Here is a 21333-nt window from a genome sequence, read left to right on the forward strand (position 1 = left end):
GCGCTCCCACTGTGTCGCCAACCCCAATCTGCCATTCCTCCATGCTGTCCAACCGGCGTCCACCACAGACCCTAAGATGTTGTTTGTATTGTTTGTCATTTATTTCCCGTGTTGTGCTGTTTGTTGGTTCAAGTGTTGCTATTATAATCCTTTTTGAACATCAACAATAATATTTTCGATTTTTATTGTGATTTGGGTTGCTCCAGTATCATCCACTTTATCAAGTAGCATAACCACATAGCACCTCATTCTTTTTTTTGATCGAATTTATCCATCCTCTCAAGAATTAGGATTCCCAATTCACATTAATACTGCCTCAATTGATGCTCCACACAAAATACTAGCATGATGCAAAACCTATGACTTTATTCACAAAGCTCGGATTTAGGAAAGACTATCAGTGAGCTCATGTTTTGCATGTTTTCGATCTGCAAGGCATTCATGAGAATAGCATCATAACCAATGATGTTACCTTCTTCTCTACGAAGCCAACGACTCTTGAATGTAACCACGATCCCATTTATGCAGGCTTTTTTGATATCCCTTCTTTTTTTTAAATACGCATAGACCTTCACAAAGATTGATTGCATGAAGGAAGAATCAATGGCTAGTATTGCTAAAGATGTCATAATTTTATTCTAGTGAAACATGTAGTTATCATTCTTTGATTGATTAATTTGAAGTCCTTACTTATTAATCTTTGATCTGATCAACTCGAAGGCTTTCTCTTTGTTGTCGATCTTTGATGCACATGAGGTCCACCTCCTTTCATTGAACTTGATTCGAATCAAGGGGAGATTTTCATCTTGCCACTATTTTGGGTTGAAATTAGGCAATAAATAATGGGCTATCTCTTGGAGGCTAATGCAACTCTTATATGGCCTTAACACAGTTAACATACTCTGAACATCACTCCGATCATTGGAGATGGATCAAGTCCTGCTGCCATCACTAGTTTTTATGCGAGTTAGGAAATGAGTTTGGGGCCAAGGATGACTAGAATGTCCTCAAATGTGTACCAAGTTTTTCATAGATTCATAGGTGACCAAATATAACTCCAGCGTTCTTCTAAGGTTGATAAATTATAAAATGCCCCTATGGGGATAGAATGTAAAAAAAAAGGGGCTCTTTGGAGGCCTAGATCACCATAATGCCTCCGCGCTTAAATGTCTACCCGTTCATCAATCATATAAGCCAAGTACGAGATTATGACATCTTTGAACCATACTTGATACAAGGGTTGTGGTAAATTTTCATCTTCATTTGTGTGCTAAAGTATACACTACGTGAAAGCTATAAGTGACCTTTTTTGCATTTGTAAGTCTTATTTTAGGTTTTTCTCATTCATTAGGTTGTAAGTCCTATCTTTTGCCTTTCATCCAGATGTAAGTCTTAACGCAAGTGATCAGATTAGCTCCAAGCCAGTAATTTGATAAATTAACCATTTTTGTCCTTTTGACTTCAGCTTTCACACGCCCTCGAGGTTTTTAGTCTTGTCCTTTGGGCATTCATATGGATCTAGGCCCCAAACCAATTGATTAGGCCCAGAAAAAGATAGCAAGCTGTGTCCGTTAGGTCAAATCCCTAACTCTTGGCTTTCCTGTCATCTAGGGTTTTAATTCTCATTAAAGAGCCTCCTTGGATGGAAGACTTAATTGGTCAATTTCATGATAATGTCAAGTTCATGACAGAACTACGAACATTGAAGCATATATGCCTTTTCCAAGTATATCAACCAAATTGAGACCAATTTTCATGATACTAAGCTCAAATCAACTTTAGGATGATCTCTTAAAGTCTAATCCAACCACCTGACTTCAACTAGAAATCAATCTCATGCTTAGGCTCTTAAGACTTTCAAGAAAAAAAAGGCCTTGGAAATGTAAACACAGCCTTTCAAAATCAATAAACTAGGTCAATGTGTATCATTGACTCCCTTAAATTGGACTATCTCGAAATTAAAAAGATTGCTAAATTCATATACTTGAGTAAACCTGATCTCATCGAAGCATGCTTCAATCACTTCTATGTGAGTCGAGTTTCTACTGAGTGAGATAAATATCAGCGCAAATCTTTGACTTAACCGGGTGCTCCCTCGATGAGACAAACCATGGATATAACATAAAATTTATTCCATGTGGTTTAATCACCTATAAATGAGAGATCAATCATTGAGGACAATCAATCTAGGCAATTCACTTATGTGGCTATGATTTTACAGCAAAGATTGCCCAAACATCAAAATCCAATCCAACAGGCCTATGGCACGAACCTTAAGGGGCGTACCAATGTTCATTCTCATATAGTTGAACTGGTTATGTTGGTCATGTGTAATATCTGTGAACCATGTGTCGGCCATTTTATTTTTCTGGTTTGGAAAATAGATAATTTTGTAGATATGACATAGCTTAAATATAAATATGTGATTTTTTTTTGAAAGTAATATATTTTTTTTTTAATTTTTGAAAAGAGATGAGATCAAACGGGTCTCACATTTTGAATAGTTTGGATGGCTGAGTACAATACCACAAGTAATACACTTATCCCGAAGAATAAATATATCACTTGTAGTATGCTCAATCACCTAAACTAAAAAATTTGTGACATCCGTTTGGTCTGCGAAATATTTTTATATACCAGCTCCCCTACCTAATATAAAGATTAGATAGAGTTTATTTTACCTGGGTTTCAAGTTCTCTATAAAGGCAAACCCCTGTAATTAATTACATCTTAAATGACCGGGGTCACTTAAGAAAACTCTCGATTAAGATCAGTGGTTCTGCCTATAAGATTTCAAAGTTTAAGTTTCCACGATTGGACATGGGAAAATCAAATGGGAGTGGCTCAAACAGGAACAATTATTTTACGGAATCCAAAGAAATGAAGAGTAGGGGATATCATAGATCCAGAGAAAACCCTGGTGATTTCCCAACTATCCTATTGTTTGATTTTATGTCTTTGAAATAATGTTATTTAATATTTAATTCTGCAATTTATTTAGAATTTAGGACTTATGTTCTCACGATATCTGATCGTGCGAATAACCTAAAAAGATAGGAGGATTTACACTGTACGGTACAGTTGCCTCAGAATCCTAGTGTTAGGACTTATAATTGTACATCAAAGTTATGCAAAAGCCTAAAAGTGATATGTGAGGGTTTACGCTGTGCTAGACAAACTACCTCAAAATCTTATGGGTTGTTTAGGGTCTATTTGGGGCAGCTTATAAGTGCGGGTGACGTTTTCAAAACGTCGCCGTACCGTTTGGTTTGCGCGTTTGGTCAGTTTATCCGAAACTATGTTTGAGTTTTTACACTAAACGCAGACCGCGGGTCGACCTCCGCTGCCGGCCCGCGATTCGCGTTTCAGGATAAGCAACTTATCCTGAAACGCACAAGCTGCCCCAAACAGACCCTTAAACTAAAGAAAGTGATTAGTGATATGAATTTGTTTTGATGTTGCAGATCCATCTTGAAGTGGTTTCTCTGTATGTCCTTGTCATGCTGCCTACGGTGTTCGCTCCAAGCTCCCCTTCGTAGCACCTTCGGGTTTGATGTTAGTTTTAAAGGGTACATGTGATCATTAGGTTTTCCTACACTAAGGTATAGTGTGTAATGTGTAACAAAAGCATGTAGTATAAAAGAAAAGAACAATAGAATGTATAGTAAAGAAGAACAATATAATATGCTATATAAAAGAAAAGAACAGTAGAATGTACAGTAAAAAAGAAGAGCAGTATAGTATGCTGTGAAGTAAAATGTTGTAATGTAAATCAAACCTGTATATCTTAGAGGTCTGTTGCTCCTTTAAGCGAGCTAATATTTACTGTATAAATAAAAGAAACATTTCTTGGAAAACTCGAGAAAATTGACAAATGACCCACAACGGAAAACTCAGGAAAAAATCGACAAATGAAAATTCCAAGAAAATTATCAAAATCTCGGGAAGATTCTGGAAAAAGGACCGCGAGTGCTTTGCCAAAAAATTTCAATAAAACATACGGAAAAAAAAATCCGAAAAGAGAGGACCGCAAGCACTCGGGTCGGGGCTAGGCTCAAATATAATATATTTGTACTCGAGGGATGTCGAAGACTACTATTGGTCACCCGGATGTATAGAACCCGCCACTTAACTAGTAGGGTGTCATACTAAACCTAACTTAGGAGGGTACTCCTTAGCCCGATACTGGTAATCAACAAGTGGACAATGAAATTGTAATATATTTAAAAATTTATATTTTAGCATGCATTAGCATGCACGTGTTTTAGCATGCACGTGGATTCTAGGCATATAAAAAGTTGTATCACTTTTGTAGTAAAATATTTTTTTATAAATATTTTATATGTTCTTATCAGTTTTGAAAAAAATTATGATTGCCCACGAGTTGATTACGCCGTCGGGCGTAAGACCGCCAACAACCTAAGAAGGTACGGGTCCCCCGCTAGTCTTGTGTCGGTGAATGATATCGTCATTCTATAGTTTATCAGATCCTAAGATTGAGTTCTGATATCGTATGATGGAATTTCATTATGCTCTATCTTCGGTGTGTCTTAGTCATCATTACCCTAAGCCCCAAAACAAAACCGATCTACTTGCGACCTTGCTTGATGGTTTCATATATAACAAAAGACTATATATGAGCACTTATGTGTCAGACATAAGCATTGAAAACTGAACTGAGAAGCAAGGAAAAAAAAGAATGAAAATGGGGATGAGAGAGATGAACCGATCCACCTAAAAGATCGAAAGGATGAAGGGTGGAGCAAACCTCAAAACTGTGACAAAAAGAGAGTCCAAGATCCTTGAATCAATCCAAGAAGGATATCATTTTCTCTAATTTTATAAATGGATCAACCCAAAAAGGGTATCTCTTCCAAATTTTGTTTCAAACAGGTCGAAACGGGCCCAAAACTAATGTAACAATTGTATTCACGGTTCCAACACCTATATGTACTCACACACCCCAGCCTGAACCGAAATGTGGCATTTATGTTATCCAAATTTTAAAGTTGATTCTCCGAACACTTTTCCAAATGACAATTTTATAAGCTTTCAAACCCTTTATGAATCCGTTTCATATCAACTTTATGATTTCTCAAAATAAAGCTGTAAAAGTCTTTCATATTTCACAAAATAAATGAGAATAATCCATAGGGGGGCAACCTTCTAGCCTTCCAAAAAATCATGCCAAAATCAAAATCATTTAATTACAACCTTCATTAAAAAAAAACTTTTCATATCATATAAACATGAAATTATCTAGATAAAATCATATAAATGCTCATAACCAGGGGCAACTGAGAGGGACAACCACCAGCCCAACTTATCTCACGATGAGATCACAAGGTAAGGCTCACGGGTAAGGGCAGCAAGAGGAAGATCACAAGGGCAGTAAACACAAGGTAAGGCTCACGGCCAAGGCAGCAAGATGGAGACCACCACCATTTAAGCTCATGGGTAGGGCCAAGAAGGAGAAAGCCACCACAGAATAAACCCACGGGTAAGGGCAGCAAGAGGAAGACTACAAGGTCAGTAAACACAAGGTAAGACTCACGGCCAAGGCAGCAGGAAGGAGACCGCCACCAATTAAGATCATAAGCGCATGGGTGGGGACGACAAAAGGACAACCCACATCTCAAACTCACGGGTAGGGGCAGCAAAAGGAAGACCGCCACAACATTATTATTATGCCCTTTTAATACACATATGAGAGTGAAAGGACAAGCTACCATAAACCATCCAGACCGAAGTCATTTTCATCAAGGAAGACATAGTAATGAATTGATCAGCTTATTTCAAACATCCCCATATAGAAGTAGATATTGAAATCATGAATTTTGGGATGACAAACTTGATTACCAATAAAAATCTCAGGAGGAATGTTATATGAGGAGCTTCCAACCAAACCAAGCCCAACAGGGGGCTAAATCGAGCCCACCAAAGGGGTTGAAACAGAAAGGAATTCCAGCCAAAACACAATCCCAAAATGAGCCAAACCGAGCCCACCAAAGGAGCAAACCGAGTTCAATACAAGGGCAAAACGAGCCCAACACAGGGGTAAACCGAGCCTAGCAAGAAGGGCAAGACAAAGATCCAAAACAGGCACATCTGTGCTCAACAAAGAGGCAAAACAAACTAATTGTAACAGGTAAACGTGAGCCTAACAGAGGAGCAAGAACAAAAAGAATACCTCCAGCTATAATTCAATTCCAAAAGAGCCAGAATCAGACCCAACTAAATGGTAGAACAGAAAAAAAAAAAACTTCTGACATTTATTTATTCCAAAAGAACCAAAACCTAGTCCCAGTAGATGGGTCAAGGCAGTTTCCAGCATGAATCCATTCCAACAAGATCAAAACCGAACCCAACAAAATGGGAAAACAAAGTATAATTTCCAGCCTTTATTCATTCCAAAAGAACTAAAACCGAATCCCAGCAGATAGGTCAAGACAGGTTCCAACATGAATCCATTCCAAAAAGATCAAAATTGAACCCAACAAATGGTTCAAAACAGGGCTATCAAAATCAAGTCTCTTGAAGCCTTATATTTCAAAGTATTGCATCCAGTAGATGTTCCAAATAGTAACAAGTAACAGGAAATGAATAAGCATAAACGAATTCCTAATGTCAACATAATATCCAGTATTGAAACTAATTCTAATATCCACTTGGATAAATATATATAAAAGAAAAGCTCCAACCTTGCATTTTTCTTCCTAGCATGCATTTCATAGGATAACAAGTAAAACTTTTCAAAAAGAAATCTTATTCATCATGTATCTTGAGCAGAAAAAGAAAAGAAGATAGCTATATTATGCTACATTTTAATGTTTCCAGGGACTATTCATGCTTAAATTTCAAAACAAGCCCAAAACTTACTTCTACATGCTTTAGAAGAGAAAAGAAATTATTTTAGATGCTATTTCCATCTGAAATGGTGTAGATTAGAGTAAAGAAGAGAAATACCTCTTAACACAGACTCAAAGCAAAACTGTAAGACTGATTCAAGAAAACACCTCCTACAGAAACCTTCCTCTTAAAAGCTTCGAGAAAAAGCAACCAACGAACACTTCTACACACAAAAACCTAGTCGAGAAGGAATTTTGGCTGAGTCTTCTCCTAAGAGCCTTAAACAACAACTAGCAAAACAATCTCAGTCTTCCTTTCCCTCTCAAAATTTTCAATAACCCAAAACAGTACTTTAGAAAGTTTTTTTATAGGTAGAGATGAGAGGGGGACATCCACCTATCAGCCTCACTGGTGGTCGAATCAAATAACGGGAGTGAATCGGCACCATAAAGGAGGAGAAAGTAAAACCTCGAGAAGAAGAAGGGTCGGCCGCCAGCCAAGCTCCCATGATTGGAGCGTTGAGAGGTAGAGCGGCCACTCAAGGAAGGAGAAGAGTCAAGAGAGAGGGAAATCGCCGCGTGGATCACTCGCGAGATCTAGGGTTCGCACGAGAACGGGGCGAGCCAAGCGGCTGGTCAAGCCGTGGGATCAAATGGGGGATGAGTATGTAGGTAAAGGGATAAATAGGGTTTAGAATTATAAATATTATTATAATTAGTATTATAAATATTAAATATTTAATATTACAGAAATAAAATTTGATTCGTACATTTTATTCGTGCGCCATAGCATAACAAAATGAATGTCCTTTTTAGGTAATTTTGACGTTCCGGACGAGTTGGCATGCTCCGTTTTGTCATCGGAGGTCGTTTTAGCGAATTCATTGATTTGCTTGCAATTTGCTCATGTCGAAAATAATTGCAATATGGGTGTCTTTTCTTGCGAAAGTTGATGTCCCGGACGCGTTGACGCAGTCCATTTTGTCGTCGGAGGTCGTCCGGAGATGTTCGCATTTTCACCAATCCTTTAAGTTCAATTTTAGTCTGATCTTGTGCAACTTAGTGAATTTTGTGTATTTTGTGTGTGTGATGATAAAGTTCTGAAGAGATTTTCCCAGGGCTTGAGATCCTATTGGGAACTTCTCCCTGAGTCTCCACATGATAGTTCTTAACCACTCGACCATACGAAGATGGCTTTGAGATCATTAATGTGGGACATCACAAGAAAAATAGGAAGTGGTTGGAATTTCTAAGGGGATGGATTCCAATACTAGTTTTCTAAGATAGTCAATAGGAACCCCTAGAGCTAGATTTTAGGATCCTAAGGAAAAGAGTAATGACCTCAAAGGCTCAAACTGAGGTCAACGCCATGATGGGCCATACTTCCTCTGAATTACATGGCCTATCTGATGTGGTAAACTCTCAAAAAGTGGAGCTAGCCTATGACATTAGGAACTTTATAAACTTCTTCATTTAAACTTCTTAAGAAGACCAGCTCTTCCTGCATATATAGCTTCGTTGTATTTTTCTGTTTTATATTGATGTTTGAACTTGATAATTTAATCTCTTATCATCGAGAAAATAATATGCTTAGTTTCCCGAGAGTGCGTTTTTTCTGTAATATAAATTGATCAGCCATTATCTTAAGGAAAACTCAGAGGTCATGGTTTTTACTCTGATAATGAGGGATGCTATTTCATTATTGTTTTCTTTTTTTAGCTTTTCTCCTTTCTCATTCATCTTGCATTTATTTTTTTGTTTTCCCGTCTTGAGGTTGCAGTAGGATCATAAATGACCTATGGAATTACTGTTCTTTTCCGCGAGAAAACCTTGACATGAACTTAGATATCAAACTTAAGGAAAACAGCCAAAATGCTCTGCTTTTGATATATTTCTCTTACCTAATCTTTGCATGTCATGATTATGTTTTCATACAGAACTTCCGCCTGGCGCTAAATTAGTTTTGGATTGTGAAGCAGCAGATATTTTGCAAGGGATTCAGGAACATTTGGATTCATTAAAGGATCCAAAGATCAAAATACCTGAGTATTAATTCATGTTCTTTATCTCTTTCCATGGCTTGCACCCTTATGTTTTAGTCATCTTTAGCTTTTACTTTCTGCTTGTCTATTTTATGGGAAATTTACATACCTAGCACACAATTATTATGCATTTACTTATCTCACACCTGAACTTTCATATTTATATACATAGCATTTTGGTGCTTTACTTTGTTTGAAAAATGTATTTCACTTTTAAAACGTGTTAATAGTGCTAATCTTTTATGTAATATTAAATATTTGAGAGCTAGTTGTGTAAATATGAAATTTGGGTTTGAGATATGCATATAGATTAGAATTGTGTGATATGTATGTGATGCCCCCTTTTTTTATTCTTATAGGTCTTTTGGCAAGACGATGCAGTACTTGAAAGATGCTGTGCATTATACTGATGTAAAGTCTGTTAGACATGCCTTGGAGTATCCTTGATTCTGCTTTCATCCCAATTCAGTTGATTTAGTTAAAAGCAGTTATTTGTTTTATTGCATTTAATTTCGACGTTTTCGCGTGTATCACTCCATGACTCAAATGTTTTAGAAGTCTCAAAAAACACGGGGCCACTGATGGGGAGGTTTGGAGTCGAACTTTTCTTGTGTGATATTTGCAGCATAAAATTTGAAATGCCAAAATAGTCCCCTAAATGTTTAAATGGGCCATTTTAGTTCCAAAGACCATAAAACTGTCAAATTAGTCCCCCTACTTTTTAAATTGAGATTATTTCAGCATATAATAAAAGACTATGGAGACCAAATTTACACTTTATAGACTTTGGGACTAAAATGACTCCTTACAAAGAGTCCAAGGGATTATTTTGACACCTCTCATAAAATTTATGAATTAACTTGCTCTTGGTATAGATATGTATGATTGCAAATGCTGGTCCAGATACTTGTGAGGAGGCTTATGGACTAATACCATCCTTGAAGGTACAAGCATCTCCATATATTTTTAAGCTTGTATGGCTTTAAAAATTTTACATATTCAAGTCAGAATCATGTAAGCTGCTCATAAGTTATGAAGCTAATTTAGTTTTATCTGTTGCTTTTATTAATTAACAAGCAAGCTAGCAGTCTATTGAAATGTTTTTCAAACATATTGCCATCATCGCTGTTAATTGTCATGTACTCTTACGCTATTTTGTATGTTCTGTTTATACATATTCAAGTCAGAATCATGTAAGCTGCTCATAAGTTATGGAGCTAATTTAGTTTTATCTGTTGCTTTTATTAATTAACAAGCAAGCTAACAGTCTATTGAAATGTTTTCCAAACATATTTTGCTATCATAGCTGTTAATTGTCCTGTACTCTTACGCTCTTTTGTATGTTTATTCTCATGGAAGCAGCTGTAAGATGGGGGGCCAAATTAGTCCTCTCTAGGGATTATTTTAGCCCATACTAAAAGAGTCTAGGGACTATTTTGACACTTTTATAGACTTTGGGACTAAAATGACTCGTGTAAATAGTCAGGGGACTATTTTGACACTACTCCTTTGTAAAGCATAGGAGTAGAAGCACAAATTTAGTAAACTTCACAAATAAATCATAATGACGAACTTTAGATGCTACTTATATTGTATGTAGATGTCAGTTTCTTATCAAATCTAGTGATTTCGAGTGTATAGGGGAAGGAATCAGAAGATCCAAGCACTAATGAGGGACATTTCTTCAGTTTGGTGTTTTTTTTTTCATTTCAGTTAATTGATGTTGTAGGGTGGCAATGCTTTTAAATATGGTTTTGAAGATTTTAATTACTTGGTTTGTGTTGTGTTGTCATGCTATCACACATGTTTTTTATGCATTATTTTGTATGTTGCACGAGTTCAGGTATTTTTTCTCTAATTCAGTCAAACAGTTTATCTTATGAGATCTCACCAGGGGCAAGGGTTTGGGTTAACTTCAGATCTTTTTTTTTAATATATTTTATTGAGGGTTTTCAATGGTCTAAGCTATTATCCACCTTTTATATTTTAATGCCTCACAATTTTCTTTTACTTTTGACACCGAAAGAAAGTATAGAAAGTTTATAAGATTACTTGCAAAGACTGCTTATATTGTGGTGGAGTTCCATATTCCACTAAACTCTCCTTCCCTCCCATCTTCTTCGGGAAACGAAGGAACCCATAAAACTTTTTAAGTGCCAATATAGTCCCTTGACTATTTATATGGGATCATTTTAGGCTGGTGTCTCTTGCTCGGTAGCTGAAACATGAAGACCGGCTCGTGAGCGGGGGAAGCGCAGCTCGCTTGGACCAATTCGATCCATTCTTTCTTGTGTTGTGGAGTGGTCACTGGCCCGTGGCCCCACACATATATATTCTATTATTATATATGTGCATTTCGGGGAGTGCAAATTTAGTTTTTGGTGTGAGTTTGTTTAGGACAGCCACTAGCGTCGGTTTTCTCCTTTCGAGAGCTATATCTGAGGGTTTGGCTATTACTCTGGCTTTATCTCTCTCTCAAGATGGTGATTATCTTTTCTATCTCCTTCCTTGTCCTCGCCACCTTTCTCCCGATCGCAGTATCTTGCTGCAGCTGCCCACAGGAACATTTTGATTGCTATTTTTTTTTGCAATTTTAGCCGCTGTCATGGCCTTCCCTTTCCTTATCTTTGTTGTCATCGCAGTTTCAACTCTCCACCTTCATTGTTGTCACTATTCTCTCCCTCACCTCGCTATTTCGACTGTTGTGCAACCATTTGTATCACTGTCGTCTTCCAGAAAACAACACACCTATGATTTTCTTGTTGTCCCGCTGGCACCCCCCCTCCTTTCCCTTCTGCGAAACCCGCTCCAGTCGCTGTCATACTTCATCCCAATGCCTCAGACAACCGCCCACTACTATTTCTACCTTCCTAGCTGCCTTGCTCCTCCTCTTCCCCCTTTCTTGCCAACCGCCCTTTTCGACCACCTCCAACCTCCCCCCTCCCAAACCCTCAACGACCACCACCACCTCCCCTTGGGATACATTTCTAGTTGCATTGTGTCACATCTATTGCTATTCCTATTTTCACTCATGTGATTGTATTTCTCTAATTTTGAATTCATAAATAATATTTAGTTTTCATATCATTGTTTGGGTTAACTCCAGTATCACTCAAAGTCTATAAATTGTCAAATTAGTTCTCAGAATCTTTTAATATGGGTTAAAATAGTGCCCGAGTAGATTATTTTAGCCCCCATTTAGAAATCTGGGGACTAAATTGATAGTTTTATAAACTCGAGGACTAAATTAACTCCTGATAAAAAGTTAGGGGACCATTTTGACAACTTTCTACTTTTTATTTACATCAGAACTTGATTTCATTTGTTATTTGCCTTATTTTTTTGAGTAGTTTTTCAATTTGTAGTCAACTCGATCGTCATTCCTGCCTGCTGTTGTCTTGAACTTGATCTAAAATAATGCTTTTCTCTCAGCATGGTAAGTTTTCATATGTATGTAGTGTAATCCCAAAGCTGTGTCGGCTCGGTGAGTTTGGAACTACCAAAGCAGGAATTGACGGTCGGATGGAGGATACATAACAACCCGTTTCATTGCATCACAAAAAAAATAAAAATTTAAAACACAAAAGAGCCATTATAATTCATACAACTTATATTCACAATAGATTGTTCATACTTAAATATTTACATTTAGATAGAAGATAAACTAAACTACAATACTTATCAACTGACGCTTCACGATGCCTGTAAACGTGCTCCCTGTGATCCATCTAATAAACAATTATTTTTCCTGTAAAAATATTAACAACTATGGTTTGAGCTAAAACTACTCAGTGGGTCAATGTTTCTAAATTACAATAATTTTAATTTTAAAAATATTTTTATAAAAATGCAATAGCAGTAAAAGCTGTGCAGTGAAAGAGAGCAATTAAGAAAACAAATTTCATTTTCTTTTATTTATTTAGATTACATTTTTCATAATTCGAAGTCACTGTCTAAACTTATACTTTAAAAAAATATACGTTTAAAATTTTCCAACTCACCATAAAGGCAAACAATCTTTTTTATTTCCATTTTCATTTTCATTTTCATTTCATGCATGGGTACAATACATACCCTTGTTAGTATCATCCAGGGGTGACTCCTATATGTATGCATATAACATATTTTATCCATTTTTTTCTTGCATTTAACATTTAAAAGGAAACATGAACTTTTGTATTTTTTTCTTTTTAAATAAAAGCTAAGAAAAGAGTAACATTATGTGTAAATAAACAAAATTATTGTAAAATAAAAGCATATTACGCACATCAACCGTGTCGTCTAATATTCTTTTCCTCAGGTCAGTCTAGCTCTTAGGTACACCTATTTTAACAATTTAAATGAACTCCTTATTCAGTGTTAATCTTCTATCTTATTAATTCTAAATTCTCTTGACTATATATATATATATATATATGTATAGACATATCCAAATTATGACTTATGTTAAAACTTCTAACATTTTTCTTTTTTTTTTGCATACCTAACATAATAACAATTTAATTATAAGTAAATTTTAAATTTAAGATCCTTAATTTCATTATAACATGACTTAATAAGAAAATAATAATTCATTATTGAGATCGAGTTTATATCTGAATTTGGCTTCTCCTCTTTTCTACCTCAACTTCGACAAAACCTTAAAGTTGTAAGTGTCAACATTAGGATTTTCTTTTCATGACTTAATTTAAATTACTTAACATTAATAACTAAATAATTTAAATTAAAATAACACTAATTAAATTAAATTCTTACCTTTTATTCCCTGTCTTGCCCTAAAAGCCGAATCAAGCCAAGTAAGGGTTCAATTGAACCATTCAGACAAACTGAACTCTCCCCTCGCACGCAGATGAATCCCGCAATCCCTTTTTCTTCCCTAAGCTCTCGATCGAGCTTTAAACCGACCGCTCGAGTCCCCTTTCTCCTCCTCATTCCTCTGCAAGCCACACAAGTTGGACAACCTGCCTCCTTTCTCGGCAAGTCGCACGACAGGGAGAACCCACTGCCTCCTTCCTTTTCCAGCTCTCAATCGAGCTTCTAATAAGCCGCACAAGCTCTCCTTCCTCTTTTGCGGCTTGGTTAGGGAAAAATGCCGCACGAGCTCCCTCCTATCTCTTTAGCTCAATTATAGTTAACCTCCTCCTCCTCCTTATCCCTCTATTGTGGCTTCTTCTTCTTCCTCTACCTCACTCTCTTGCTCCCCCTGTCTGACTCGCACTCTCTTGCAATGGGTTCAATTGAAAGGAGACGAACTTCCCCTTGTTCTTAACTCCTTATTGGTGGCGGAATTTTCGCTTGAACAACACATGCACAGTGTTGTTACCAACTAAGCTTCAACTTTTTTAACTTTTTTTAAATTGATTTTTTTTAATTTTTATTATTACAATATTTCCTCTTTATAAAAATTGTCCTAGAAATTTAATGTACACGAATATATCTCTTACCTTAATTGAAAAGGTGTGGATATTTTTCTCTTATTTTTGATTCCTTCTCCCATCTTCCATATAGCATCATTTTTAGTCCCGTGCTTCCATAGTTCACGAACATAAGGAATCTCTCTACTCCTGAACTGCTTCACATTATAATATATGATTATTTCTGGCACATCCACAAATATCAGGTAAGTTGAATATCAATAAGATCAGTGACAAGTTTGCTAGCCTCATCAACAATATATTTCGAAGCAAGAATATATGAAACACATTATGTACCCTATACATGTATTGTTGGTAGTGTTAGCCTGAATGCCACTTTCCCAATCCTCTTCATGATTTTGATAAGGATCAGCATATCGTGGACTCAACTTTCCAAACTTTCCAAACCGCTTAATACCCTTCATCGGGCTGAGCTTAAAAAAAATAAATTCCTTCACTTTAAATTCTACAGGTATATGTTTAGCATCATTATACTTTCTCTGTCTAGCTTGGATTGCTCTTAGTTTGTCACGAATCAGCCAAATTTTCTCAGTTGTTTCATCAACTAAATCATCACCAATTAATTTCCTCTCTTGTTTCTGTCGAACAAAAAGGTATCCGACATTTTCTTCCATAAAAGAGCTTCATAAGGAGTCGTAACAATACTGGTCTAGAAACTGTTATTGTAGACATACTCTATCAGAGGCATGTGCATTTCTCAGTTTCCATCAAAATCAAGAGCATAAAGTCGAACCAAGTCCTCCAATATTTGGATTGTTCTTTCTGATTGACCGTCTGTTTGGTAATGAAAGGCTGTACTGAATGTCACTTGAGTGTCCAAAGCCCTTAAACTTTACTCCAGAGTTTGGATGTAATCTACCATCTCGATCTGAAACAATAGACTTGGGATTCCATGCAGTCGTACAATTTCATGAACATAAATTTTGGCCAACTTGCCCACAGAATCTATCTGTCTGATAGGCAAGAAATGTGCATAATTGGTCAGAAGATCAATAATCACCCATACAACATCTCGGCCTTGTCTTGATCTCGGTAACCCCATCACAAAGTCCATAGCATTGTACTCCTCTTTCCTCTCTGGTATAGGCAACAGTTGTAATAATCCAGTAGGCTTGTGATGTTCAGCCTTAACTATCTGACAAGTAGGACACTTTGATATAAACTCCGCTACACTGCGTTTCAACCCAGGCCACCAGAATAAACCATTAAGCCCTTGATACTTCTTATTGCTTCATGGATGTATTGTGCATCGCGAATAATGTGCCTCATGCAGGATTTCTTTGCGTAAACCATTTACGTCAGGAATACAAATTCTAGCCTTATACTTCAATAGCTTTTCTTCATCGATCTTATATTTCTCTAATTGCCTTGCATTTACCTGGTTGAATATTTTCCGAAACTCTGTATCATGTGACAATGCATCTCATATTATATCCTTTAAAGTTGGTTGAATGAACATCTAATTCAACAAAGCAAAACTTTCATCATTTGACATCACTACTGATCACTGTAAATGCTCCATACCTTTAATCAGCTCTTTTTGTTGTGTAATTACCCAGTTAGCACTACCACTTGTCTTCCTACTTAGCGCGCCTTTACATTCCCCTAGTGATTTTATATATTCAGATTATAATCTTTGATAAGCTTAAGCCATATCCTTTGCTTCAAACTTAGCTTTTTCTGTGTGAAAATATACTTCAAATTTTGGTGATATGTGAATACTTCATATCTGACACCATACTAATAATTTCTCCATATCTTCAAAGCAAATACAATTGACGCAGGCTCCAAATCATATGTTAGATAATTCTTCTCATGATTCTTCAGTTGTCTAGAAGTAGAAGCAATTACCTTTCCATGTTGCATAAAAACACGCCCAAGTCCTCTTAAAGATGCATCACTATAGGTCTGGAAGCCTTTTATTCCTGAGGGGATAGTCAATACTAAAGCTGTCATCGAGCACTTCTTCAACTTCGGGAAAGCTTCCTCACAACGATCTTTCCATTCAAATTTCACCGTCTTCTGAGTCAATCTAGACAGAGGCATTGCGATCTGCAAGAACACTTCAACAAATCTCTTGTAAACCTAAGAAACTCCAAACTTCTGTAATTGTGGTTGGTTTGGGCCAATTGGCTATCACTTTATATTTGTTCCGGTCCACTGTGATACCTTCACTGTTAATGATATGCCCCAAAAATGTTATGCTTCCCAACCAGAAATCAGGCTTCGACAACTTGGCATACAATTTATTCTCCTTCAATGTCTACAGAATAGTGCGAAGATGATTTATGTAATGAATCTCATCACTGGAATAGATTAATATGTTGTCGATGAAGACTATCACAAATCTATCCAAAAATGGTTTGAAGATTTTGTTCATCAGGTCCATAAAGATTGCAAGTGCATTTGACAACCCAAAAGGCATTGCAACAAATTCATAATGCTCATATCTGGTGTTGAAAGCTGTCTTTACGATATCATCTTCTTTAATTCTCAATTGGTGATAACCTGAGCGTAGACCAATCCTAGAAAACACTGAAGCTCCTTCCAACTGATAAAAAAGATCATTGGTCCTTAGCAGAGGATATTTGCTCTTGATTGTGAACTTGTTTAATTTTCGGTAATCAATACATAGCCTTAAGCTCTCATCTTTCTTCTTAACAAAATGCACTAGAGCTCCCCAAAGGAAAGTGCTTAGCTCGATGAATTGTTTCTCCAATAAGTACTGTAGCTTGCTCTTCAATTCTTGCAGTTCCTTGATTTTCATTCTATAAGGTTTAAATCGATAAGAAAATATTTCTCTCTTCTTGAAGCAAACCTGACAAATCAACTAAGAAGACTTCTGGATACTTCTTCACTACGGTATATCCTCTAACTCATTTGGTTCACTCGCAATATCAATGACTTGAGCTAAGAAGCGAAGCCTTGATATCCTTTTGCTCTTACAATTTGCATGCCTTTAAACTGGATATCATCATAGACATAACTCCTCAATCACCCACAAACTTGAATTCTTCTTCTCCAGGAATACTGAATTTAACTATTTTTTTAGAACAATCAATAGTTGTGAAATGATTAGATAGTCAATACATCCCTATGATCACTTTGAACTCGGTGAGTGGTAGCACTACCAAATGCGCCTTGAAGCTCTTATCGTAGATTGTCAGATTCACTCAACAGCTTCTACCAGCCATCATGTGAGACTCATTAAGTAAAAGAACTGATAAGGTATAAAACATTCTGAATGCTTCCAATCCTTCAGAGTTTACAAATTCTTCAGAGATGAATGTGATGCCCAATATCAAATAAGGTTCAGACCAAATTGGTTTGAATAAATACGAAACCTATAATATCCAGAATATAAAAGCCTTGCGATATAAATAAAGATTTCACAAATCTGTTGAAATAAAGAAATGCATGTAATGACGTCAGGTGAATCTTTTGCTTTCAGTTGAGTAATGCATAAACTCTAAGTTACACACCCTGATGGGTCTGACTCGGAGATGGAGTTGATCCTGATGACTCAGCTGCCCTCTCTATTGAAAGTCCTCTGAGTAGGTGGAGCACTAATCCTGACATCAACATGAGGTCTTTGTCCTAAGGTAGGACACTTCCTCACCTAATCTTCAGACTGATGTGTTGGTGCCCGACAAGCACTCCTCTATGTGCCCTTTCTCACTTGCCGCAAGTAATTATACTGTTGTTGCCATTGCTGCCATTGTTGCCAGTGTCACTACCAGTACGACCATTGCTGGGTCGAAGCTTCTTCATACTAGATTGTCCAGATTGGACAGACTGGGCGGTCTTTCCTCTTCTGTAAATCAATATTTATCCTTCTCTCCCTCTATATAAGAACTGAGTAATCCTCATTGTTAAAAGGAATTAAAGGCTGTCGAATGACTTCCTTCAATCCAAAGAGAAATCAATGACACTTTTCTTCGACATTTGGGATCAACTGAGGGGCATACCTGGACAACATTGTGAATTCATCCTCATACTGCATAAAGGTCGGTCGCCCTGCACGAGTCTGATGAACCGATTATGCATCTGCTTTCTGGCTGAAAGAGAAATGAATTAGTTACAAAAAATCTTCACAAAGTCCTCCCACTGTATTTGACTACTGGGTCGTCCGCCAAACATCGCCTGAAGCTGACCCTGCCACCACCTCTCTGTTTCCCCCCTCGAAAGCAAAAACAACTAATGCGACTTTCCTCTTCTGAAGACATGACAAACCCTCAACGATTTTCTCTACCCTCAATAATTAGTTCTCTGCCTCAACTGACCCTTCTGAGAATAGTGGTGGTTGCATATCCTAAAATGGCTTCGGATATTTATCCATCTGAGCTATTCCACAACCACTTGCCTAGGTCTGAAAACCTTGAACAAGTCATCACTGCGACCATCATCTGAGTAAATGTCTTCATAGGGACACTGGCACCAGTAGATGAGGATCAGTATGTGCTGGAGGCACCCGATCCTGATAATCAGCACCTCTTACATCTCTTCATTTTCATTCATATCCCTCGGATCAAAATCAATTGCTCTGAGATAACAAAATTTTTAATTATTAATATAAAAATTTAATTACCTTTTTTTACTTTTCATAATAAATATTAATGATTTTCTTAATGTTTTTTTATTACTTAGTGCCCTTAACTGGACTTTGATACCACTCTTGTCACGACCTGATCCGGTGAACTTGGAATTACTAAAGCGGGAACTGACGATCGGACGAAGGAGACATAACTAACAGTTTCATTTCATCACAAAAAAAAAAATCTAAAACACAAAAGTCATTCAAATTCATACAAATTATATTTATAATAGATTGTTCATATTTAAATATTTACATTCAAATAGAAAATAAACTTAACTACAATACATATCAACTGACGCTCCATGACGCCTGTACGTGTGGTCCATCTAATATACAACTAGATTTCTGGTAATAATATTAGCAATTATAGTTTAAGTTAAAACTACTCAGTGAGTTAATGTTTCTAAATTTTAATAATTCTCATTTTTAAAATATTTTTATAAAAGTGCGGTAATAGTAAAAACTGTGCAGTAAAAGTGAACAATAAATAAAATAAATTTGATTTTTTTTTATTTATTTAGATTACATTTTTCCATAATTGAGCGTTATCGTTTAAACTTATATTTTATAAAAAATATACGTTTAGCCTTTTTCACATTCTATAAAGGTAGACAACTTTTTTCATTTCCATTTTCATTTCGTGCATGGGTACAGTACATCCTCCTATTAGTATAATCCAGTGGTGACTCTCATATGCATGAATTATATTATATTTTATTTATTTTTATTTTGCATTTAACATTTGAAAGGAAACATTATTTTTTGCATTTTTTTAAATAAAAGCTGAAAAAACAGTAAAAACATGCCTAAATAAATAGAATTATTGTAAAATAAAAACATGTTATCCACCTCAACCGTGTCGTCTGCTATTCTTTTCGTCGGGTCTCTCGTTCTTAGTTACACCTGTATTAATAATTTAAATGAAAGCAACTTCTTATCAGTGTTAATCTTGTATCTTATTAATTGTAAATTCTCTTAACTATTTACACACACACAGATAGATAGATATATATATATATATATCTAAATTACGGTTTATGTTAAAACTTTTAACATTTTTCCTTTTTTTGCATGCCTAACATAATAGCAATTTAATTATTACTAAATTTTAACTTTATGATCCTTAATTTCATTATAACAAGATTAAATAAGAAATTAAAAATTCATTATTGATATTGAGTTTATACCTGAACTTTTCTTTTCCCCTTTTCCTCGTTAGTTTTGACGAAACCCTAAATTTATACTTGCAAGAGACAACATTAAAATCTTCATTTCATGACTTAATTTAAATTACTTACATTAATACCTAAATAATTTAAATTAAAATAGCACTAATTAAATTATATTCTTACCTTTTATTTTTCTGTCTTGCCCCGAATCAAGCGAATTAAGGGTTCGATCAAATCTTTCATGCAAACAAAGCTCCCCTCTCGCACGCAAATGAATCCTGCAATGCCTTCTTCCTTCCTAAGCTCTCGATTGAGCTTCAAACCGGCCAATCGAGCCCCCTTTCTCCTCCTCCTTCCTCTACGAGCCACACAAGTTGGATAACCTACTTTCTCCTTTCTCGGCGAGTCGCACGACATGGAGAACCTGTCCCCTCCTTTCTCTTCCAGCTCTTGATTGAGATTTTAACATGCGGCACGAGCTCTCCTTCCTCTTTTGCAGCTCGGTTATAGCACGAATGCCTCTCTCTCTCTCTTCTTCGCTCGTGTAGGGGCCGCTCGAGCCTTCTACGTGCGGACAAATGCCTCAGGAGCTCCCTCCTATCTCTTTGGCTCAAGTACAGCTAACCTCCTCCTCCTTCTCCCTCTATTGTCGCTTCTTCTTCTTCCTTCTCCTTTTCTTATTCTTCCTCTACCTCACTCTCTCGCTCTCTCACATACCCCTTGTCTCTCTCGCACTCTCTCGCAATGTGTTTGAATGGAAGGAGATGTACTCCCCCCTTAGTTCTTAACTACCTATGAGCGGTGGAGTTTTTGGTCAAAGGACACGTGCATAGTGTCATTACCAACAAAGCTTCGTTTTTTTTTAAGTTGAAATTTTTTCAAAATGTTTATTATTACATGTTGTTTGCTTTGATGTATACTGTTCTTTCAATAAATGGAAGTAATTTTTTTTTAAAAAATTTTTGCACAATTTCTTGCTTAATGCTATAGCTTTTCATATATATCACTAATTAATGTTGATGCAAATTTCCAAGTCCATAGTCATCTAAAACGCAAACATGACTTCATATTTTAGGTAAACAGCCCCGCTAGTTTTTAGTGATTTTAACATCATCCATGCATATCTGTTTATATTAAATCCTGAAATGCTCTTTCTAACTGAAAATAAATCAGGAACTGATGTGTATTGTTTAAATAATTTTATCATTACTATTTCATGAGCATGAAAATTTGTGCCAAATT

At 36.3% G+C, this 21333-nt stretch overlaps 1 protein-coding gene across 2 annotated transcripts in view; it reads left to right on the forward strand.

Annotated features, from left to right (window-relative positions):
• LOC110025498 (DNA-directed RNA polymerases IV and V subunit 4-like) overlaps nt 1–21333 on the forward strand; it is a 43538-nt gene that overhangs the window by 21364 nt on the left and 841 nt on the right. Inside the window, exons 5-8 of one of the 2 annotated variants that reach the window (XM_020726008.1) lie at nt 8786–8894; nt 9250–9327; nt 9446–9479; nt 9766–9834. In XM_020726008.1, the coding sequence (XP_020581667.1) occupies nt 8786–8894; nt 9250–9327; nt 9446–9479; nt 9766–9834 (290 nt within the window). The remainder of the gene's footprint in view (nt 1–8785; nt 8895–9249; nt 9328–9445; nt 9480–9765; nt 9835–21333) is intronic. The other variant, XM_020726009.1, reaches the window with a different exon arrangement.

This window comes from Phalaenopsis equestris, unplaced genomic scaffold, assembly GCF_001263595.1.
Source record: "Phalaenopsis equestris unplaced genomic scaffold, ASM126359v1 Scaffold000301, whole genome shotgun sequence".
NCBI lineage: Eukaryota > Viridiplantae > Streptophyta > Magnoliopsida > Asparagales > Orchidaceae > Phalaenopsis > Phalaenopsis equestris.